Source organism: Colossoma macropomum, unplaced genomic scaffold (assembly GCF_904425465.1).
Source record: "Colossoma macropomum unplaced genomic scaffold, Colossoma_macropomum, whole genome shotgun sequence".
Lineage (NCBI taxonomy): Eukaryota > Metazoa > Chordata > Actinopteri > Characiformes > Serrasalmidae > Colossoma > Colossoma macropomum.
Genome location: NW_023494798.1, coordinates 12,153,753 through 12,178,446, shown reverse-complemented (window position 1 = coordinate 12,178,446; position 24,694 = coordinate 12,153,753). Strand labels below are relative to the sequence as shown.

At 40.1% G+C, this 24,694-nt stretch overlaps 1 protein-coding gene across 1 annotated transcript in view; it reads left to right on the top strand.

Annotated features, from left to right (window-relative positions):
* hydin (HYDIN axonemal central pair apparatus protein) overlaps positions 1-24,694 on the top strand; it is a 110,378-nt gene that overhangs the window by 83,828 nt on the left and 1,856 nt on the right. The window contains 38 exon segments of the mRNA XM_036585802.1: positions 83-295; positions 396-607; positions 1,372-1,554; positions 1,667-1,786; positions 3,049-3,208; positions 3,416-3,588; positions 3,948-4,146; positions 4,343-4,442; positions 4,533-4,632; positions 5,441-5,609; positions 5,701-5,942; positions 6,014-6,134; positions 7,336-7,540; positions 7,938-8,173; positions 8,265-8,416; positions 8,533-8,728; positions 8,831-8,939; positions 9,989-10,222; positions 10,553-10,914; positions 12,036-12,196; positions 12,419-12,513; positions 14,041-14,254; positions 14,609-14,830; positions 14,918-15,044; positions 16,510-16,675; positions 16,900-17,047; positions 17,172-17,379; positions 17,677-17,898; positions 18,068-18,237; positions 18,347-18,545; positions 18,726-18,884; positions 20,192-20,472; positions 20,862-21,081; positions 22,098-22,310; positions 23,141-23,304; positions 24,067-24,199; positions 24,201-24,218; positions 24,464-24,694. Coding sequence (XP_036441695.1) covers positions 83-295; positions 396-607; positions 1,372-1,554; positions 1,667-1,786; positions 3,049-3,208; positions 3,416-3,588; positions 3,948-4,146; positions 4,343-4,442; positions 4,533-4,632; positions 5,441-5,609; positions 5,701-5,942; positions 6,014-6,134; positions 7,336-7,540; positions 7,938-8,173; positions 8,265-8,416; positions 8,533-8,728; positions 8,831-8,939; positions 9,989-10,222; positions 10,553-10,914; positions 12,036-12,196; positions 12,419-12,513; positions 14,041-14,254; positions 14,609-14,830; positions 14,918-15,044; positions 16,510-16,675; positions 16,900-17,047; positions 17,172-17,379; positions 17,677-17,898; positions 18,068-18,237; positions 18,347-18,545; positions 18,726-18,884; positions 20,192-20,472; positions 20,862-21,081; positions 22,098-22,310; positions 23,141-23,304; positions 24,067-24,199; positions 24,201-24,218; positions 24,464-24,694 — 6,837 coding nt within the window.

Sequence of the window (24,694 nt, the reverse complement as noted above, 5' to 3'; positions counted from 1 at the left end):
GTGCATTCACAGCCATCAAAAACTATTGCTGAAAGTTGCCAATCTTGAGACGTCTTGATGTTTTCCCTGCTCATCAACATAGGTTTTGGATGGGTTGGGGCTTGGACCTAGTGGCCCACCAATCCCTCCTCCCATGCTGTTTTCAGTGGTCCCATATCCCAAAAGGAGATTGGGTCCCAGTCCCCAGCTTAGCTGCTTCAGTCTCTTGGTGCCCTCATCTCTGGAGGACATGGCTGAGGAGAAGAAGGAGGCAGAATTGGAGGTGGAGGCCCAGAGTCCCATTGTGTCCGTCAAGGTACAAACACAATGTTATGTTTCTTTAAAAAATGTCCATCTCTTTAAAAAGACCATTTTAGTGAATAAGTGAAATAACTGTTTGGTTATTTGCTTACCAGGATGAGGTTGCAAGTCCAACCAGAGGAAAAGGTAAAAAGGCTTTGGTAAAGGAAGAGCAACCCAAAGAAAGCACAAAAGAAAAAAGACGAACTCCAGCTAAGAAAGGAGGCAAGAGTGTAGAATCTCTTTCTACTCCACTCATCACAGTCACCCCTTTCCCTGAAACTGACCAGGCCAGATCTGTGGACAGCCAGTCAGAGCGTGGTCCAAGGTACAGGGTGTTTTAAAAACACACACACCCAACTACTATAGAGATCTGTGACTATTAGAGCTAGGCATTTAGATGGTCCAAAAATTTCGAAACTGTCAAAAACGAGACAAGAAAAACACTGCTTTGATAATGGTTATTATCAATTATCCACTAGCGTGGAATCCCACAGGGATTCATAGTATTATGTTAGTGTTAAGCTAACAGTGGTGCACATGACCCTTTTTGGCAGTTCTAGATTAAACACGGATATTTGATATGTTTTATTTGAAGCTTGTTACAGATATTAATATTTATTTTTCTTTGGATGACACAGTTTTACAGTGAAACCTGACATAGAGCTGCCACTGCTATTTTAAATTAACTGACAAAATTATTATAAAATGAAAAAAATGAATATTCCGCAATTGTGATGTATAGGACAAAACAGTCTATTTTTTGTCCTATACACGAATACATTATATAAGCTTTATGAATAAGGAAGAAGAGCGAACAAAATTGCATTTCACATGAATGCTGTCAAATGCTGCCATTTACTTTTAAAATTTATTGCTGTAATTTTATGATTTTTCTCTCAGCTTCTTATATTTTCACGTATAATTTTCCTGTGTTCCTGTGAAAAGACTTCTTTTTTTCACAGTGAAGACACATGCACACACTGACCTAAAGCCATAATTTCAAACACAAATACAACATCCAGAAAAGCTCAACAACCATTTTTCATCTTTGTTATTGGTTTGCTGCTTCTGTGGTGGATCACCAAAAAGGCTCACTCATTTCCGTTGGGTCGTGCCAGCGAGTGGAGAGGTGACCTTGAGGATTTGGTTCAACTCATCTGTTAAGGGAGAGTTTGATCAAGTGCTCAGCTTTGAGGTGATGGGAACCAAGCGCTGCTATCAACTCTACCTCAGAGGCATCTGCGCCTACCCATCTATCAGCAAAGACCATAAGTAAGTTGCAATTGCAAATAGAGAACAGGCAATAGGCTGGTGGCTGCAGCTCATATCAGGGACCTGTTGATTATGTTCATAATGTTTCTGCATGTGTATGTGTATTTGACAGGACAGTGTTTGCTCACTGTAAGAAGGTCTTGCAACCTGAGAATGGCTTGCAGAAGGCATACATCATCCGCTCAGGCCTATATGACTTTGGCCCACTGCTTTGTGGGAAGACCAGAGACAGGTACAGGGGCTGCCTCATTGTTCACACGAACAGGCTGTTTAAATCAGCATTATGCCACATCTGATTGTTTTTCTGTTCATTAATTAATTGATTGTTTGCAGAATTCTGGGAAAGCCCCACCTACCATAATTATTGTTGCTATGTCTGTCAACCTTCCAGTACAGGCTACCTGGTAACATCCATAGCTTTTAAAAATATTTTTTTTTCTTTTAAAAATAAGTTGGATTTACGAGATGTTTAGTACATATATATGCCACAATACTGACAAAATATAAATATAAACAAAAAAAGGACTCTGGAAATCATGTTTACATTGATCAGATCGGTGAAATAGTCTAGATACTCAATGTTAAAAGGGTAGGTTTTCATGTCTAATGAGGAGTGACAGAAGCTGCCCCTTCAGATGAGCTAATGCTATAGCTAGCCCTGTAGCTAGTCAGAGCAATGTTAGATGTTGAGGAGATAATCAGTGCTCAAGAGGACTCATCTTTTACATAAGGTCTTTCAGCAAACTTTAATTAAACAATACAAATAATGTTGTGTATGAATGTCATGTGATATGATTGTCGTACAAATTCTCAGCAGCTAAACTGGGAAAAGTTAACTAGTTAGCTGACTGATCTTAATATTCCCTGTAACATTATTTATATTTAGATATAATATTAAAATTATTTTTAACGAATAAGATAAAGTTAGATAAAGTCATAAAGATGAAGTAAGATAAAGTTTAGCTTCCCTTAGAACCAGCATAAGTCTGCCTATTAATAGGTAATAACTGTGAGTGTGGTCTTCCACATTATCCAAAACTTTTTCACCTTCAGGAGTGTAATAAAAGCAACATAACCCTCTAGATGATCAGTTTAGTGTGTGCCTGGCATTATATGTTAATCAGTAACACCTTTCCACCATTTCTTTGCCTAATAATTCTGACTAATTTACTGCCAGCGATATTCTCACAGCGGGCTTGTTTTGAGGTGTTCTCTGGAAGTTTTTGGTGCAGGAAGGAGTGTTTAGAGATAGTTGTGATTGGCTGAGAGGCATGTAATTCATAATTTTGCAAACAATCTGTTGCCAAACCTCCCTGACAGTTTTCACTTCTAGAATTGGATAAGAAATGTTTATAGCTTATATAAAACTGTTCTGTTTTGTGACCAAACCAAGGCAGTTGTTGTGACAATGTTTGGAAACTTTTTGGCGGTAAAGTGCTTCAAAGTTTGTAAACAATCTATTATGAAAAAACTAACGTTACTTACTTTGCATAGATATAAAGAAAGGAAGTACCCAGAAAACACAGAGACACTAGTAATGCACAACAACTCCCCAGTGGAGGCAGAGGTTCATTTCTGCTTCCAGCATGACACTAAGGCCACCACGTACCTCCTGGACCCACCAAGCATGATCCTCAAGCCCAATGAGAAAAAAGTAGGTGTTACTGTTCTCGTACTGATGTACCATTCAAAACAAATCCATTTTTTGACTGTGTAGTGTTTCATGAAAGTCATAAGGTGTCAAATGATCTGAGTTAACCCCTACAGAGATAGACTTAATTCCAGTACTGTGGCAGTTCATGCAACACTAGATCTTGTTCCATGTGAAGTATATGTCTCTAAGACTGCTGTGGGTTTGCAGGAGCTCAGAGTATTGGCATACCCCACCACCCCAGGCCTCATAGAAGATAGTGTGGTGTGCTGCATTAAGGAGAATCCAGAACCAGCCATCTTCCGGTTTGTCTGCAGAGGAGTCTGGCCAGAGCTAGAGGTGGAGCGCAAACAACTCCACTTTGACAAGATTCTCCTTCACAGGTCTGCACCATTGCATTTCACTCATTTAGTTTATAATACATATTAGTGTTCATCTGAAGACAGGTTAGTTAATTCTGACAGCATTAGCTTTGACATTAGCATTTGTTGCTGCTGTAAACTTTTGTATTGTTTTGATTAAATGTTTAAATGTTTATTGTGAAACTTTGTTGATCTATATAATATTAACTATAATATTTACCCAGTATTACCACCTGTCAAATACATCTGTCTTATGCTAATGGTTTATCATCTTTTATAGCAAATGTGATTATGTTTATCAAGACTGTTTGTTATTCTGTTAGTGTGTAGTGAAGATCATGATTATTGTGTTGCTGATTTCCACGGGTGTGTTACTCCAGGAGGGACACACGGAGCCTGTGCCTGCGGAACCCCACCGCCCTGCCAGTGGCCTGGAGGCTGAGCGGCTTGGAGATTCTGGGTGATGAATTTAGTGTATCACAGGATCAGGGCATCGTCATGCCCCACTCCGAGTTCTCCCTTCTCATACACTTCCGAGCCAAGAAACCCATCATCCTAAAGAAAGCCATACGTCTAGAGGTAACATGACAGCCAATCGTTTAAACACCAGTGTAACTCACTAATAGTTGCATCTCCATGCATTGTAGTAATTGTATGTTTATATTATGTGGTTATGGTTCTGAATGAAGCATGCATTGAGGTTTGCTGTTAAACTACTTTTTGTCTAAGTGAGTGTGTGTGTGTGTGTGTGTGTATATGTGTGTGTGCTGTTCAGGTGTCAGATGTGGAGAATGTTCTTGGTATCGTCCACACAGAAAACATTCAGATCATGGCAGAAGCTTACGATGTAGCTCTGGGCATCACCTTTTCTAAAGGTACCTTCAGTCTTTCAGCCAGCAGCCCATAGGTGCATTATATCCATTGAACATTTTTATTTTATTTTGATAACAAATTTTAATTTGCAGGTGCAGATGGTGATCTGGACTTTGGAACAGTCAAAGTAGGAGAAGAAGTGAAGTTATTGGCTAATCTGAAAAACAAAGGCAAATATGAAATAGCCTACAGGTACGTTCACACTCATATTCATATTGTACATAGGCATCCAATAAACCTCTAAAGTCATGTCATTACACTTTAGTCAGTATTATGCTCATATTAGGAGCTCCAGGCCTAAAATGGTTTTTGCTATGACTGAAATGAATGCCTTTTTGGAAAATTGTCTTGCACCCTGTGGTAAATGAAAATGTTCCAAAGCCTATACATTTTGCCATACTGGCATTACGGTATACACTATACAATCTAACACTACTACTGACATTATAAGACTAGTGACCTCACCAAAATACCCACACAAACCAGCAAGCTTTGTAAAGTGTGGCAGTTACATGACATTAGCAGTGGTCTGAGTTTGAGTAGTTGGTGTTGGTGTATAATAGTGTTAAAGTTTCATAATAGACTTTCTTTTACAAGACATCATTTCAGTGTGCAGGAGTGTTAGTTTGCTTGTAGAATCTATGTAGCATTTTTCACGGTTTGACTGCTAAACGACCTCGTAATTCAGAGTATCTAGGGACACTCGGGAAAAATGTACACAAGTCAAATCATATCAGGTGTGGGGCATTTTTGTTTGCCACGGGGCAGCATACAATAGCAGCATTTTTTGAACATGCCATTTATTTTTGTCAGAGAAAAAACTTGCTTAGACCCAGATTTCCAAATATGGGCGTGATGTGACTACAGAATGTTGCGCGACTTCAGAGGTCTATGTACATACACAGGCAGTCCAGTATGCATTTCATCATGTATTATACATGTATTTAAGATGGTGATAGGTGCAACGTGGGATGATATTGCTGGAATTTCATGATTGCAGGTTCATGCTGGAGTCCACAGAGCTTGGAATTAATGATATCAACTCCATCTTTACTGTTACGCCCCAGAAAGGCTCATTGTACCCCAATGACCGGCCTACCCCCGTCCAGTTCATCTTTCGCCACAATAAGGAGGTGTCCATCAAAGAGCAGCCAATCCTACGCTGCCAGGTCAGGAGACCTTCCCTTCTTATGACATCTGACCAATCACTGTAGTGTGACATTTTCCCTACTGTAATTGGTTAATAATCTTTTGCTACAGGTTATTGAGCCGAATGTAGCAGAGGGTGGAGAAACCATAGCCATCATACCCATCAAAGTATCTGCACAGTGTCTTTTCTCCAAATACAGCATCACCCCTCCAAATGACATCAACTTTGGTGCTCTGGTCTATGGCTCTCGCAAGATGCGAACCCTCACTGTGGAGAACCAGTGTGACTTTGAGATCCGTTTCGCCATTTCCAGAACATGTAAAGATCTCCCAGTTCCCACAGTGAGAAGAGGGTATGAAGATTAGGCGTTACTCATCAAGACTTCTTTTTCTCTTTCTTTTGTGAGTCCTCTCTGACTGAAAGTCTTATCTCTTATAGTATGGGGAAGAAGCCATCAAGAGACAGCCACTCTGCAAAACCATCTACTGCTGTCAAACTACGGCGGTCTGACTCCTTCCAGAAAGAGGTTACTGTGCCCACCCAGGTAGAGGATAGTCTATCTGCCTATTTCAGTACTTTTTTTAACATGCTTTTGCTCCTCAGGGGAATCGACAGCACTATCGTAAGAGCCATTTTGTTACTTTATCAGCTCAAATGAAGTATGTCAGATGAGTCCTTGGAGGATCGAAGAATCGAGTGAATGCAAATGTCAACTTCCGCAGCAGAACTTGGCCAGAAATTATTATATGTCACAATTATTTGTTCCAGCCTCAAAAATTAGTGAACAGAGCTGTTTATGAGTAAGCTGTTTATGACTTAATATTTGAAAAATATACAATATATATTCAAATACTGTAATAAAATATTATAACAAAACTATATTTGTTATGTTCATAGAAGGTTTATGTTGCAAATTACTCCATCTGTGATACATGACTGCTGATTTAACTTCAGCATTTTACTCTGCTTGCTTGCTGGTTAGCAAGCTAGAGCCTGCACAGATAGCAAAAACAGAAAGAAAGACAATACACCATGGCTTTAGACCAAAGTTTATAACCAGACAAAGCAATTATTCACAAAATTTATATTTATATTTATTTCCCATGTCCAGCCTACACCGAAAAACTGTTGCTTTGAGTTTACTTGATTCAAATGTGGCATGTACATTGGTTTCACATTAATGAAATATATTACATCAACACATTTACCGTTGTTCACTTTACTTTTGGCAAGAATTTTGTTAATGTAATGTATTTTATTCATGTAGAACTGATCTCAATCAAGTAAAGTTCATCAATACCTATGAATCAAGCAAATTCAAAGCAACATTTGTTTCAGTGTAGGCAGATCAAATGATGAAAAACCTGTGATTAATCATTTTGTGTAGTAAATCACGATTAATTGCCTTTGTGTTATTTGCTCAAATTTGACCCTACATCAGAATGTATTTATTACTTTCAGTAATTCAGTAACATTATTTTCATCATGTGAACTCAGGGTGAACATGAAAATAAAGTGACTTATTCCATGTTCCCACTCGTCCTTAAATGTAGTCATCTTGGTCTCATGCTGCAATGTTACAGCTTGTTTTGAGAGGAAATGTAGATGCTTTTGTTAGTTCGCAGGGTGATGATTTATCTAGATAGTTTAGCTATTAGCAGATGAGTCACAAATAGCTTTTGCTTATTTTAAAAAATCCATGTGAACCAAACAGTACTTGATCTCTTTTATTGAAATTCTTGCAGACCCGTTTGACTATGGGGGTGTTCTCCTTATCGCCAAGTTTTGGCATCCTGTCCCCTGGTGGCCAGCAAGTGGTCACTGTGGACTGTGTTGCGGAGCAGGCTGGCTACTGGCAAGAGTGCCTAGTGGTGGACATCACTGACCGAGACCCTTCTGACAGCCCAGGAGGGATTCCTTACAGTCTGATAGCAGAAGTCTGCATGCCAGGTTTGTAGTGAATGGAAAATTATAGTGGCTTAGCCACATCTGTGCTAGCTCTAACTCATTGTCCTCTTTTGCTGATTCTGCATCATAGTACTCTGCTAATGTTCTATTGTGTAATATTCCTGCCTGATTCTGTGAGTATTTTTCAATTTTATAGTTTAACTAGGGAAACAAATATGCTACAATCCTTATTTGCTATTCTTTCGACTACATGCACAAAGCTACATGATGACATTCTCATTCAGAAATTCAGATTATGCTAATGAGTAAATGTCTGATGTCTTTGCTGTCTTTTCCATATAAAAAGTAATTTTGATCACTCTAATGATGTATATAATCAAGTGATTTTTTATCTTTACTTACATTCACATTATTCTTCACACTGTCTGTCTTTTGGCAGAAATAGCCTGTAAGGACATTGCTTCCATCTTTGAGGAGCACCGACTGTGTAAGAACAGTAACATGTTACACTGTGAGCAGTATCGGGACGCTATGGGCATCTATGTCCAAGATGAGAACAAGTTCATCTTCAACAATGTACTGGTAGGCCGGTCAGCCAAAGCCCGCTTCCGCCTCTCCAACCCTACTAAAGTGCCGTGTGATCTCAGTCTGCAGGTCAAAGCTGTTCTTAATAAGGTGTGTACATATGTGTTGTAACTACTGACATTGAGAAAATACTGCTTTAGTGATTTTGATCCTGTTAACTTAAGTTTCCTGACTCTTTCAGACATCTGTGCGCAGCTCTGAGGCATTTGAGCTGACCCCTACACGAATGACTATCCCTAGCTACTCATACGCCTTTGCTACAATTACCTTCTCTCCTCAGACCATGCAGACCTATTTTGCAGTGTTTGAAGCAGCTCTAGAGGGGGCAAGTGGGTAGGTGTCTGCATGATCTAATGCAGAGGATCTAACTACTGTGTGTAGGAGATTTTGACATTGAATTTTTTTTTCTTCTGAGTCTGAAATCTGAAATTTTTGCTCGTCTTTTTAAGTCTCCTCCCTGTAGGCAAGAGCAAAGTGCTGGTGTTTGATTTGGTGGGAGAAGGCAATTTGCCTTGTATCACTGTTGCGAAACCAGCCCAGAGGACTGGCCGAGGACAGCCGGTGCTGCAGTTCAAACGACTACTGATAGGCAGAGAACAGACCCTTCCTCTGGTCATCAAGAACATCAGCAATGTGTCTGCACAGGTAAGGTGAATGATTAAAAGGCTGACACTGGTTAGTAGGGCAGTTTTGTCATCTGGTTGAGATACTCACCAAGGTGATATCTGCCCTCATAACTCTTAACAGGTAACCATTGATCTACTTGACAAGATGGGAGCGTTTGCACTTCGGGCAGCTTCAAACACTACATGCAGCCGAATCTCCTCCTCACCCGTAACAAGTGACCCTGAAACAGGTGGGTTGCAAGGCTGTATTCACACAATTCAAAACTCACAGAATATTTGTATTCACATCTGTACAGACTGTGACAGGGGACTGGGAGGCTAAGTGAGGACTCTTGAAAAAAAAGGCTGAGCACGACTCAATGGTGGAGCTTTTAATAACATTTAATGAAAAGGTTTACTGAATAGCAGTGCTTTTAATGTCACAATATGAAAACAAAACATCGCATCTGAACCATCTGAAATACACTCTCTGGGCTCTCCAACCTGAGATATCTTTCTTCTCTCTGAGAGGGAGTCTAAGGTGGGATCCTTGCTCCTCCCCTGATTTGCTACAGCTGTCAAGTAATCAGGGTGAGGAGCACTTGGTACATGTCTATGGTTCCACGGTAGCTCTACCTCCAGGCCATCACAAAAGTAAAATATATATATATATATATATATATATATATATATATATATATATATATGGAGTGGGATTTATGAATATGAATACTACATGATGATGAATACCACCTTTTTAGAGATATAAAAATTTGGTTTCCATTACTAGTCATCTGTTATGTTTTTTCAAAAACTTATACACATAATTGTGACAAATGGATATGTAATTTTGGAATGAAAATTCATGTATTCTCAGCAGCCTCTTTATTGAACACCATTCAGATAATCAGTATGTTAATGATGTTCCTGATAAAAAAAATATATATATTTGAAACTCTTGGCAGTATGTATGTGCCAGTAAAAACACAATATAACATTAGAATAATTACAAGTAATTACGACTACAGTGAAACATAACAGGATTGGTTCATGTCACAGCCATCACATGGATTTGTTAAATTCCATCAGCAGAACAGATGTAAGTTAATGAGGAATTGATTACTCATTTAGGTATTTGATGGTAACTATACATACTAGACTCCCTCAAGGACACATTATATTGTTTATTTGTATTGGTTTTGAAAAAATAAATGCCTAAATAAATGGCTTTATCATTTTCTCAGATACCTAAGACATGCACAGTACTGTATATATTAATTCTGTGAGCTCTCCTTTACAGTGAGGCAGACGGCTCATTTAGCACACTTAACCCTAACAGCTGGGCAGCAGGCGGAGTTTGAGGTGGAATTCCGCCCTGTGATGGCTCAGAGTTTTGAGGCCAGCATGCGACTGGCGGTACAAGACAACCAATATGAAGAGACACTTGTACAGCTGCTGGGTGAGGGCTACCATGACATCATCTCTTTAGACAATATCAGCAGCAAGATTGCACAAGACCAGGACAGCACTGAAGGTGAGTGTGACCTGTTACTTAATTGTTTTCTTCATAGAAAGCCTGTTAGCCAAAAAAATGAACAACAAAAGAAAAGGTTGCTACTGAAGTCATTAGAAAATACAGTAGAACAGGGATGTCACAGCTGGGGAAGTAGTGAAACTGACTACTTTGGGTCCCCACGAAGAGAGGCCTCGGATTAAACAGTTTACTTTAGTTTCCAGTTTTAAACTCGAGAGAGGGGTGGGGGTCCAGAGAGACTTTTGTCCAGGACTCAGAAATATGTAGAATGCCTTTATCCTCTTTATCCCCATCATTGCTCTCGTTTTTCCTATCAAGCACCACCCACAGCCTGGTCTGACCTCCTGCACTTTGGAGACTGCCACGTAGGCCGCCTTTACCATGAGACTTTCACCATGAGCAACCACAACAATGTGGAAGTGCTGCGCTTCGAGTGGCCTCCTGATGGCCCGCAGCTGCGCTTCTCCCCCCAGACGGGCCACCTCCATGCTGGCTGCACCAAGGAGATTACAGTGAGCTTCTGTTCAGAGCAGCCTATGGTGCTGAGAGAACAGGTTGTGAAGTGTAAACTCTGCCGGATAACCTTCCAGCAGCCTGTAGACCAAGTGCCAGATTGGGATGACCTCCGCCGAACCATAAAGTGGGTGGATGTGGGCAAGCAGGCCTTATCCCAGCAGCCAGCTAAGAAGAAGGTGAGGGGATGAGCATGAGAGTGATGACTATTCTGAGTCTTGGCTCATCAAATATCAGTGCTAGTTAGTGATTTTTATTTACTGAAAAGATAACACATGAAATCTAATACCATTAATTTAATTTGTTCTTGAGTAAACCAAATGTTTTTGTGTAACATCGAATCAAATTTACTATCAGCTAATGTGTAATCTTCATCTGTTTGAGAAGTATAGTGAGAGCTGGTTATAGGGCCTTATTTATCAGAGTGTGTATAAAACGTGTTCTAAATTGGTACGTAAGAACTGTCAGTGAGCAGTAGAAAATTGGCAGTTATCAAACATGCACATGTAGGACAAAATGGTACACATTCTGCACTAGGCCTGCTAACGGCACATTTACATAAAGAAATGCCTGGAAATGGCATATATACATGGTACAACTTTCCTTTAAAATGTGCTGGTAACCTAAAGTAAAATATGGAACATGTGAACAATTGAATTAACTTTAACAAGTAAAATTTAGTTCTTATATATAAAAGTACTTCTTTCATGTAAGAATTACATTTGAACATGTAACAATTAAATTTCCACTACTAGGAATCCAATAAGAATATAATTATTTAATAAACACACTGAATTTCTGATATCAACAAAGTGAAATAATTTAAAAGCAAAAACACCTTGTCATTAAAACACTCTAATTAAAACACATTTTTCAAGCTTCAAGAAAGGTCAACCACCCCTGCATCTTCACAATCATGAGATCCTGATTTTACTTTATAATTATGAACCTAAATCAGCAGTCCCATTATACGAGCACCATATACTGTGCGTCTCAACGCGTGTAGACACGGTTTACCCTGCACTTGCGCATGTTTGATGAATGAGTCTTCAAGTGTTAAACTTCTCAGTGCATTAACCTTTAGGCTTCCGCAACATTAATAACCTTCATGTGTTGTATAATTTACTTCAGAGCTATCCAAAATAAGAACGTGGCTATATCCAAAAATTATAACATACATTATCCTAGTATGTCTCTCACTTAATCAGACTATTGTATAGCCAAAAAATGCAGGGAGACCATCAGCAGTTGAATCTCCTGTTGCAGAGAAAGTGAAATGGTTGTTGTGTTGTGTGATTAGGTGGTAGAGACTGATCCAGAGCCTGCCCACTTGGTGGTGGAGAACTCCTCTAGAGAGCTAGAACTGAGGATCAGTGCCACATGTGATTACGCCACGCTTGAGTGTCATGCTGAATCCATCCACTTCACGGACACTATGCTGTACCAGACCAGAGTCTTCCAGTATGTATGATGATTAAAATTCTATTTTAGTAGTCCTGTAAAAGAATACCCAAACAAAATAATTATTTGACTAACAATCACTAATTGAAAACTAATGAGAATTCTATGGATTTAATTCATTAAGTGGCCCTTGCTTATTATCATTCTTCATTAGTAATGTTATTACTGTTGGGTATCCCCTTAATACACTTCAATGTGAATAAATTAATATAATGAATTCAGGATGCAGATGGCCAACAAAGGCACAGTGGAACTGAAGTACTCCTGGCAGGTTATGATGGAGACCTCTGGGAAGACCATGTGCTTTAATCATGGAGGTAACCTTTCAGTGTGCAGTAGTACAGAAATCAATCCGTGTTTGACTGAGAGCTAAATTCAGTGTTTCTGTTCTTCATACGCCATATGCCTCTCATACTCATAATGCCTTGACATCCATAGAACTTGACATCTATGTTAAAATATATACAGCCCCCTCCTCAATTATTGGCACCTCTGGTAATTATAACTAAAAAGAGTTATAAGAAATTCACCTTTTGGTGTATTAGCTTAATGTCACATTGAAAAATTGAGAAAAATCCAGCCTTTAATTGAAGCAAATGTATTCTGAGAAAAAAAATCTCTCACCGAGAAATTTTTAACAAAACCACATGTGCCAAAATTATTGGCACCCCTGCATTTAATATTTTGTACAATCTCCCTTTGCCAATAAAACAGCACTCAGTCTTCTCCTATATCTCATAAGGCTATAGAATAAAGAGCAGGTAATTTGAGACCATTCCTCTCCAGGATCCTTGGTCCTCTCTCATGTGCACTCTCCTCTTTAGCTCACCCCACAGATTTTTCTATGGGGTTTAGATCAGGGGACTGTGATGGCCATGGCAGAATTGATTTTGTCAATTGATGTTTTGGATCATCGTCCTGCATAAAAATCCAGTGACAACCCATGTTTAGTTTCTTGTGAGAGGAAGACAGATTTTGATTTAAAATATCCTGGTATTTACTGCCCATGACGCCAGGTACCTTAACAAGGTTCCCAGGGCCTTTGGAGGAAAAACAGCCCCACAACATCACTGATCTGCTACCATACTTAACAGTGAGCATCAGGTTCTTTTCAGTGTAGTCATCCTTCTTTTTCACGCCAAACCCACCTTGAGTCTTTGTTGCCAAAAAGCTCAATTTTCATTTCATCCGACCTTAGAAAGTCCCAGTAGAGTTTGGCAAACTCCAGGCACTTACGTTTGTGGTTGGATGACAGGAAACGCTTTTTCCTGGCATGCCTCCCGAATAATCTGTTGGTGGCAAGTTTGTCACAGTTCCTGTTAATTGGAACATTTTAATTATTGCCCTAAGTGTAGATATGGGTATATAGGCAAGTAGCCATTTTTACAGCCATTCCCTGACTTACTTTCCTTTATGTGTTTTCTGTTTTTCCCATTTGGTGAATGACTAAGGGATATACCTCAGTGAAACAGGAAGTCATGGATCACTGCTTGAAAGTTCCTAGGCACTCTGATCAACTTAAAAAAGATAAAATATTATTGGAAAAAAAGGTAGATTTTGTAAGAATTTGAGGGGTGCCAATAGTTGTTACACATGTAGTTTGTAACAAATAAGTATTTCGGGATAAGGGATTTCTTTTCTCAGAATAAATTTACTTCAAGGTAGGATTTTTTTGTAGTGTGTTGTTAAGCTAATACACCAAAAGACAAATTTCTTATAACCCTTTTTACTCATCTTTACCAGGGGTGCAATAGTACTGGAGGGGGCTGTGTATCATTTGATCACAGTCACATTAATGAAGTAATCTTGTTAGAATTTAAGTTTGTTTGATTTTCTATGTACAGACATGACCCCTCGCTCTGCTCAGGGCAGTCGGACAGGTCTGCGGCCAGCCAGCTCTCTGGCAAGCGTGTCTTCTCTTCTGCTGGGAGACCCAGAGCTACCCCCCTTCAGTGTGGACCCTAGCATGGGGCTCATCCATCCTGGAGCCAGCCAGACCTTCCGCATTCGCTTCTCTCCCCTGGAAGTGGCTGAGTATGAGGCCAGGCTGCTCTGCAGGTTTGTCTTTTGATGCTGCTCTTACCAAAACATCTTTTCCCAATGACCTGTCTGCTTACAGAATATACAAAAATAATGTCCTTTTAAAGAATTAGGAAATACTTTCTGTGGCCTATTTAGATGCACTTCTTTTATAACAGGTTACTACCTAGACTAAAACTCTGTACTTCATCCAACAATGACTACACTGCTAGTAATAAATTGAAGTTAGCACAGGCTTCTTGGCATTATGTAAGATCATGCTAGTCAGTCCCTATTAGCCTAATTCGGTTGCAATAGTACAGTTTCTAGTACTGGTAGGGCCTGTGATATCACCTTCTATATGTAACCATGCAAATTGATTTGTGTTGCTAGCATCCCCAATTTGAAGGACAAGCAAGGTCCTGTGATTGCCGTGAGCGGCCGCAGCTTGCTGCCTTATTGCCATTTCCACCTGGATAACTCGGATTACCTCAGTGGCAACCGACGCAGCCCTGAACTCTGTGACCCCCATGGAGCCCCACCCATGGCCACCCTGGATCCCAACACTAAAGTCATACAGTTTACATCCGTAGGGGTTGGCACAGTTATCTGCAGGTGAGAAATCATTCATATCAGTTATATAATCTTTTGCTTAGTGGTAGCAACTGTGGGCTTAATTCTCATGCTTCATTTTCACCTCAGGGAGTTCAGTATTGTGAATCCCACCAACAAGCCATACTCATTTTTATGGAGATGTGAAGATACAGAAGCTAAACCCTTTACCTGCCTCACACCAAAGAACACCATTCAGCCTGGCAAGAAGGTGGAGGTAGGATGTATAACAATGAAACATCAAGTATTAGGACAGTGAAGTAAGTTTGGGTATTTTTAGATGTGAAACCCCTCATGGACCTGGCTTGTGACTTATTTGCTCACACACGTTTAGCATGCAAAATTCTCCACAAGGGGGCACAATGGTTTTTGATGCTTCATAAGAGCAGTGCTTTGCAGCAATCACACCGATGTTGCATATTTATGAAGTGTGTGTTGCAGATGCAGATCAAAAGATGAACATAAGGCTAAAGTACAGAGTATCAGTATTCCTGCACAGTGTTTTTCATACAGCTTTAATCTTCTCAGAACAGTGTTATATGGTGGGTTAATCTCCACCTTCAACTGAGCCTAAGTATTGGCACAAATGGATGACAGGTGTTTCTAATCACATGTGATTGATGGTCTTTTCATTGCACACCTATAAATTAAAGAGTTGTGCATGGTGCAGGATTGCTTGTAGCCATTGGAGTTGGGTTTTACCTTTTGACTCAAAACGCATAAACCAAGAAGAAAAGTAAAGAAATGCCTATGATGGAAAAGCAAGCCATTTGGAAGAGGCGATTAAAAGTTTTGCCGCACAGCTGGGCACTGCAGAACCATCAGTGTAAGATTATTTGAAAAAGAAAGACTGCAGGAGGAATAAGCGAACAGTGACAACCAGATCATTTAAGGAAGAGAGCATCAACTGATGACAGAAAAAAAAAACATTCCAAAATAACAGCCAAAGAAATTGCAGACAATCTGCAAAGAGTGGGGGGGACAGAATTGCCATTCACAGATGATTTTGAGAAGATATCACAGAAGATATCACACACTGGCTCAGTGGTGTCTTGGACATGTATGGCCTCTCTGGAACTGGTTCACAGGTTTTTGATAATATAAGTGAGCAAAGTGAGCTCTGAAGTATTATGCGACGTCTTGTGTTTACTCATGCTAAAAATGCCTGTAGACTGGATAGAAATTCATAATGCAGCAATCTAAATTATCATCAAAATCAATGAAGTCAGAAGACCCCCAAAACCAGAAACAGCTGGGAGGACTCTGGGACTCTAACCCACTGGGGATGTCAGTGAGTTAGAGTCCTACATGTTGCATGCTACCAAATAGTCATTCAACTTATTTTTTCACACATGTATGTAGATACATTTATTTGCGCTAACCAATTAAAATTCCAACATAACAGCCTGTTTCATTCTAAGGGATAAGAGAGGCTGGAAATGGTCATGTAAATTGAATTGTCACTGTTTTTGGCACATAAAACCACACAAACGCTATAAGTGGATCTGAGGGGAAAAAATAAAATCCAAGAAAAATATTGGAAATAAGCCTTTAATGTTTCTCATTGTATTTTAGCTAGCTATGTATTGTATTCAGTTAAACACATCTGTCTTGAATCTATTCAAGCTATCCTATTAATACTGGATTTCACAATAATGATCTTTCTTAATACTTTCCTCCAGGTTTCATTTAAATTCCAGGCCAAGGAGCTGGATCTGGTGGAGTCCTTCTGGACCTTCTTAATCCCAGAGCATAAGCTGTCTGTGCCCTTTCTGCTAGTGGGCACTGCTAACGAACCAGTTGTGTACATTGATCATGCTCACCTTAATCTGGGCAGCCTTTTTATCGGTGAGATACCAATTAAGTGTCAAACTTGGTGTGAGAGTTGATAAGTAGAAAACACAGAAAAAGAAGTTAGATCCTAAAGATTTGTGGTATTGAAGAAGAGTATACAAATACAACCACATGGCTAAAAAGATCTTTCCAATTAGCATAACAGCAATACTAGGCAGCTCTGCGTAAGATTAGAATGACAGAAAGTCATTGTTAAGCGTGTGCGTGTGTGCATGCAGGTCATGAGACCCGTAAAACAGTGTATGTGGTGAATAGAGAAGACCGACCCTTTAGCTTCTCCATTGAGGAGGCTTCTCGCCACTCAGAGGCCTTCAGAGACAGCCTGCTGCTGGAGCCCATGCAAGGGACAATAGCTCCTAAAGACAAGTGAGTTGCTGAAACACTAAAGTCTGACCTAAAGTAATGCAGGAGAAGCCACAGATCTGTCACTAATAGTTTAATTTTGATGAAAACAATGTATTAAATACATATGTATGTGTTTGTCTGGCAGGCTTCCCCTGGTCATAACCTTCGTGCCCATGCAAGAAGGACCCGTGGTGTTTAATCTGCTCATAGTGGTCAGAGGGAAGGTCCAGCCACTCACCTTGAATGTGAAGGCAGAGTGCTATAGCATGAACACCTGTGTTCAGTATGAGAGTCCAGAGGGAGCCTTCACTGAGCTTTCACCTACTGACGTTCATCTTGTGGACTTTAAAGTGGTGAGCTATGGAAGATAGAGGTCTCTGTGAGGCTAATCTGAAGAAAGTCCATAGTGGTTGACGTGTTGAAACCAACAAGCAATATGGAAACTTGAGGGAAAAAAAAATAATAATTTCCCCAGCCTGTAAACTGATCTGAGCCTGCACTGCACACATTGTTGTTTAAAGTCCATTTTTTACTGTCTTTAATCAGTTTGTCTTGGCACGCAGTTTGCTTGATTTCCATTTAGATGCTTTGAAGAAGCCATCTGTTGTGGAAAGCTTTTAGCCTCTGTTTCATTTGTTCCTTTTGGACAGGTGGAGCTAAGTGATAAGTCCACCTGTGCCTTTGTGGTGTCCAACCCTGGAAAGTTCATCCTGGACATGCAATATGAGCTAACAGGGCCCGCAGAACTGCAGCGTCACCTGCAGGTGGAGCCGCGAACAGCTGTGGTGCCTGTGGGAGGACATAATCGCTGCAACCTCAGCTTCTTTCCCCTGCAGAAATGCACTCTCAAAGACATGGGCTTCTCAATCAAGGTGGTTGCCTAGCTCAGTGTCTCTTTTTCTCTCCTTCTCTCCCACTCCCACTTTGTCTTTCTCTTTTTCTTACTTTCAGTTTGGTTTCTTTTACATCTCTCTTTTATGTCTTTTTTTTCACATTCTCTATGCTGTATCTTCTGATCATTTTTTTGCTTTTCCTCTGTAGGTAAAGAATGGCCCAGTTTTTCATTGTTCTTTGCTGGGTTCAGCCATTGCCCCAGGCCTGGAGTTTTCTTTCCTCAAGTACAACTTTGGAACAAATTTCATCTACTCTGCTGGCATGGTACCTGCAACACAGACACTGCTCATCAGGAATAAAGGGGAGAGAGGAATCAGGTAGAGAATTTGAAGATCTGGTTTAAGGTACAATTTGTACTCATTATTGGCCATTTTTTGTGGCAGTGTTCATATTTTTAATGACATATTTATTCTTCATTTTTCACAGCGTGGACTGCTTATACTCTTCCACCCCTGTTCTGGAAGTGAGCTTCACTCCTGAGGTGCTACCCCCAGGTGGTTGCATGGAGGTGCTTTTCACATTCTACCCCAGAGAAACTGTGCGCTACCACGAGAAGGTGGTCTTTGAAATCAACGAGTGTGCCAAACAGATAGTGGAAATCCTGGGGCAAGGAATTGAGATGAAGGTGAGGAATCTTTGATGCACTGTGAAAGGCCTTCATGTCATCCTGCATCTTTTATCTGGACTGAATGAACTTCATGGCCTTTTGCACAGTACAGTCTGATCTGCTTGTAAAAGGTTGCATTCATAGACGCTCTTGAAGGATCAACTCTCAGACTCTATGGTTTGTGTCTGTCTTTCTTAGATTGATGTTGAAGATCCAAAACACAAGGTTGTGAAGCTGGGAGCCCTGCAGGTGGGCCAAAAGAGCAGGAAACTAATCCCTTTGATCAACAACAGTCACTCGTCGCTGACCTTCTCTCTCCTGTTCACACCCTCGGCACACGCTCTGTTGGACTCTAGGGTAGGACACGTAAACACATACATGCACACATACATTCCTTCTTTGCTATGTGTGACGTCCACCATCACTATAAGTGCATTCCCACCTATAGTTATCCTATTCTGACCGAGAACTACACAGTTCCTGAATAAACCCCTGTTGCACTGCACAAACTGTGTGGCAGTTATGTAATTTTAGCACAAAGCAAAAGTACAGAAAAATAACAAATATGGAAGAGGTAAAGACTGCACTGTAAGGAATTTCACTGTAAAATTACAGTAAATTACTGGCTACTACTTGCATTACTTTTTTGTGCAACAAATTGTCTTGTATTTTCACAGAACTGTAAAACTAGTGCAACTCAGTAGCTAGTAATTTACTGTAAATTTACAAATGAAAATTTGACTTTTAATTTTATCAGACCTATAAATATGTTCATTAAACAATATCAATTGAATAATAGCAATGAACACATTTGTTCACTGTTTTGCACACTATGTTTTTGTATATGCACAGAACATCCTGAATATGCAGTTTTTGTCAACATCTAAGTGTTCCAGTATTTAAACAATAAAAAAAAACTTTAAAAGACAAAACCTGAATTGTAGAAATAAAAATGCTTAAAATATTTTTATTAAAATGTTTATTGCCTTTCTCAGTTGCATATCCCAGTTCAGCCTCATAACTGCACGTTTTCTTCTGTATTCTGGTTTTTCGATTTTAATCACTGGTTGTCCTTTCTCACTTGCTCTGCCAGTATCCAGGCTCTGAAGTTCAATCAGGTATAGCAAGCTCCACTTTAGGGCTGGGCGATATAGCAAAAATATAATATCACAATATTTCAAGACATTTTCGCAACTCACGATATTTGCATTATGACATTTAGTTTTTCTGAGGTTTAACAGGTTGGAACAGAAGCGAAAAACCTCAGTGAAACATTTCAGAAAATACTATCAAAACTATAGTGCAATGATTTTGTTCAAAGTTTAACATACTGTGCTGCCCTAAATCCAGTTAAATAGAACAGATGCTCTCTTTGTAATGAAATATGCAGTCAGTCAGTGTTCTTGAAGTAATGACAATATATACTGACAAATGTACTGACAAAGTGCTATGATGTCCTTTATCACAGTAACAATAAACATTGTCATATTATCTACCCCAGCTCCGCTCCAATAGTTCCTCATCCACACAAAACTACCTGTTTTGGGATTACAGCTCAGGAACTAAGATTTGTTCTGATTAGAAATATGCCTAAAAGTTGCTGGTTCCTGGGAAGTTCTTGCAGTAGAGACTTTATATAGCTTTATATGTCTTACACTCTCCAGGTTCTGTCCCTGCGTCCGGAGTGGGAGGTGACCCTGCAGGGTGGAGGGGGGAGATGTATGGTGGAGGTGGTCTTCACTCCTCTGAAGCGCATGGCTCCTTTCAGCGAGGAGCTGCAACTGAAGTGTTTAGGCACCATGAGACCCCTGCTGGTGCTGAAGGGCTGCTGCCAGGGCATGGAGGTCACACTGGACCAGGACTACCTGGCCTTTGGGGCTGTAGCCCAGCGCTGCCAAGCCACACGCCGCATTGTCCTACAGAACACGGGCGACATCGGGGCTAAGTACATACACACATACATTCACATGTCAGCTTTTCTACGTGTGCTCTAAAGAGAGAATCGAAGCTGATTTTTTTTTGCTATTGCCAATTCACTTGCTTTAGAGGGATATTGAATCCTATTCTTTTTTTTCACCATGCTAATACTATTACATTTTTGGTTCATATAATTGTTTTATTGATTCACTAAATGTGTACTTTTTATTCTTTTGTCATATACACATTTTATTACACATATATAGTGTAATAAAATAAAGTCCAGCAAAATTCTCATGTAAGACCTTTATTACTTGTATAGTACCGTCCTTCCACAAAAGATGTTCCACATTCACATTACCGTACATATTCCAAACCCACTATTTTCAGACTGACGTGTACATGTGTTTATATCAGGTTCCAGTGGGATGTGAAGTGCTTTGCTCCGGACTTCAGTATCTCTCCTGCTGAGGGCTATATCTCCCCAGGAATGGAGGTACCTTTGGAGGTGACCTTTGCTCCAGTTAAGGTGAGGCAGGATGTGCGTTATGATAACCTCTACTGCTCCATCGAAGGAGGCAAGCCTGTGACCCTCACCCTGGCTGGCTCTTGCATCACCCCACCAGTTGCCAATCAGGTAAGATTCTTGCCTCAAGCTAATCAACATGTATTGATAGTTAACAGTGTTTTACTTATTTATGCAGATAGATTGTGACCCTGAGGGTTGCTTATCACATAAATATAATTATTTTAATGGAACATGTTTGGTCTGTTTTATCTAAAGCTGGGCCTACACTACATGATTTTTAACTTGGATTTTAACCCCAATTTGTCCCTTCCAACAAATGTTCACAATCTGAAGCAATATTCCCAGTCAGGTGTTCAATAGAACGATTGAGGATGCAGATGATCTGGAAGAGTGAGAAGGCAAACAAGACAAACTTCAGTCTTCCAGTTGAGCTCTGGACTGTGAGATGGTCAAAAATGTTACTAGTGTGTTATGATGCAGCGTGAGATGGTCAGCGATGCAGACTGAAAAAGTAGCTCAGACAACAGCCAGTGATAGAGATAGAAAAGTGGAGAAAAAAGGCAAAGAGACGTGTATGCAGGCCACATGTGCAGCAGACTTTGGAAACAGAGATTCTGCTTGTTAAATATAGGCAAAGACTTACTATCTTACTAATCACTTTGAAGTCAGCTGCCAGTTTGTAGTAAAATAGTCTTTCAGCTCTCTTTGTGATACCTGTGTCTCAATCATAAATTCATCCCCACTTTGCATTTTTGCTATGCTTCTTGTGTGTGCATGAAAGCACAGGCAGGTCCAGTCCAGACTATTTTGTATCATGTGATAATGGGGTGATCTGGGATTTTGAGTGCTTTTTGTAGCTAGAACTCATTATATGTGTGACACCCACTTTTTACCTTATCATACAGTGTGCGCACCTTAACAAAAAATAACAAGAAATTCTGTTAAGACCATTAACACTGATGTTAAGTGTATGATACTCTCTGTTTTCAAAATCTGTTAAAGTTTGGTTAGTCATGTAGTGCATGCCCAGCTTAACTTTTCAACAATATAAAAGATTAAATGAAATCCTGGAGCTGCATCATGACTGTCCGTTGAGCTAATACTTTTCTTTATCTCCCCTGCAGGTGGTAAACTTTGTATGTCAGGTACGCAGTCAGTGCACTCAGTCTCTTAGCCTATCTAACCGCACAAACCAGCACTGGAGCCTGAAACCAGTAATTGAGGGCGAGTACTGGAGTGCCTCACCCTCCTTTGTCATTGAGCCCTACCAGCAGAACAAGGCCTATGAGATCACTTACAAACCCATGGTCATGACTACAGATGGCAAAAAGCACCTGGTAAATCTCCCCCCACCAGTCATCAGCCCCTCTTTAATATTTTACTTCTTTCCGACTGAAAACCTAAGAGTATACACTATATGTCCAAAGGTTTGTAGACACCTGCTTATCCAACATTTCTTCTGAAATCATCAATGCTGGGGGCTGTGTAGACCTTTAGCTAATGCTTGACATTGGGCATGATGACCTTAGGCTCATATGTGGCTGCTCCAGAGCACCCCAGTTTATTAGCAGTGTTTTTCTATGAAGATAATACAAGCTGCATGTGTGCAATAGAACACCTTAAAGTAGCTGAATTGACTAATTAGATGGGGATACTTTTGGACACATTGTGTTTTGGAAATAATTCCGAAGTGTGTGTGACTGACAGCAAGTCCTAAACTAATAAGTATAATATAAGGCTTTTAAAATGTAAATGCTCATTTAACATTCAACAAAAGTGAAAAAAAAAATAAAAACAAACATAATCGAGACAGTTCAAGCATAGAAATGAGTCAGGTTGGTGGATGAATTGTTTCTGAACACTACTTTTTGTGCAACAAATAACTAGAAAATACCAAAAATTTCAGTTCAGTTATCAGGATTAGAGAGGTCGGCTTTTACACCCTGCATAATGAAGAAGAAACACTTTTAAATGATGATCATTCAGCAACCACTCTTTGGTTCACTTTGATTTTTTAACAAAAAAAAGGTTTCAAGGACATGTAGCTTCGAAACACTAATTGTTATGGTAATGCTTACACAAGCTCAGTGTTTCACAGCTGGTATAGGTGGCCTCTTCTATGTATTTCTGTGATTTTTTATAATGTGTGTTTTTGTGTCTGGCCCAGGGCTCTGTCTTCTTCTCTTTCCCTGATGGCTCAGGCATGCTCTACACCCTTCAGGGCGTGGCTGAACCACCTAAGGCAGTGGGCACTATCAGCCGTGAGGTCCCCTGCAAGACACCATATACAGAGATACTGCCTGTTCAGAACTGGCTGCCCAAACCACAAAGGTATTACACACCAGTGGGGAGCCCTCAGGACCTTCTAGTCCTTCGGAGATGGTCTAACCATTTCTGTGAAATAAAAAATTGCTGTCTGTAATTCTTAGTTCATTTCATTTAATTTAATCATTGTGCTAGTTGTATCTAAACTCTGCCAATTTTGTAGTAATACCCTTATTTCATTGTTCAGTTTGGTTGGGAGCATGTAGGGAAAAAATATTGTCCAATCAGTCCAAATTGTCCAATCAGAATTTTTTCTTCATGGCATCCTGGTAGATACCACCAAGTGAGCCCTTCAACTGGCTATGACTGAATACGAGTCTAACCAGGTTTTACTCAGAAGTTAGAAATGGAAAACAGCAGCAGCAGCTCTATGCCAGGGCTTTTTTATTGGAAAAAGTCACTGTTATACTGCTGCTACAAGATAAAATATACGTAAATGTCTTTTTTGCAAGTTTCAAATGTCTGTGTTTAATCTAGAACGGCCAAAAAGAGGTTCATATGAATCAAAAAACAGTTTACTGCTAATATACTGTTATTTATACTATTATTTTGACTGACTTTGGACCAAACTGAAGGCCTAGGTTTAACACACACACACATACTCACTATATTAAAAATCCTCATAATTTAATATGACTCTTGCCTCATAGGGATTATCTCTGGGATAATTACTGTGATTGCTCTTCGGTCAAGGTGAAGAATCTCACAGCACTGTTTAACTGGCAATTCTGACAGTCGTGTAATGTACACTGTGCCCCTGCTGTGCAGGTTCCGTGCTGTAGTGGAGGTGATTAAGCCTGAACGACCAGACAGCACTGTCTCCCTGAAGGGCCTGGATTATGTGGACGTGCCTGCGCTGGCCAAACGGGACTACAAAATCTCCTTCTTCAGCTACAAAGAAGGGCCAATACAATGCCAAAGCAAGTGCCAAGCCCCATTACATTCTGTACTAATTCAATCAACAGCTGAGTGGAGCTTAAATCAATACCAAGTAATACCCCCAAATGCTAATGATTAATATGTTAATAACACTTGCAAGGCAGCCAGTTAGCATTATGCAAATTAGTCATGCTCTCCTTTTTCATTAAAACATGGTTAGCCATAATAGCAGTTTTCCTATTAAGCCCTGAAAGCATATTGCTGATCATGTTGATTCTTTTCACAGGTGACCTTTAAGAATGAGGTTACAGGAGAATACCTGTTCCACTACCTCAACTTCAAGGCCACTCCCCCAGGAGTGATTAGCACTATTGAGATGGTCACTGCAGCCAGGCAGACAACTTCAGCTTGTGTGACGGTGGACAATCCATTACATACTAACCTTGTGTTCTCTACTGAGTGTCGCAGTACAGACATCAGCATGCCCTCTCAGCTCCCAGTGCCTGCGCTGTCCAAG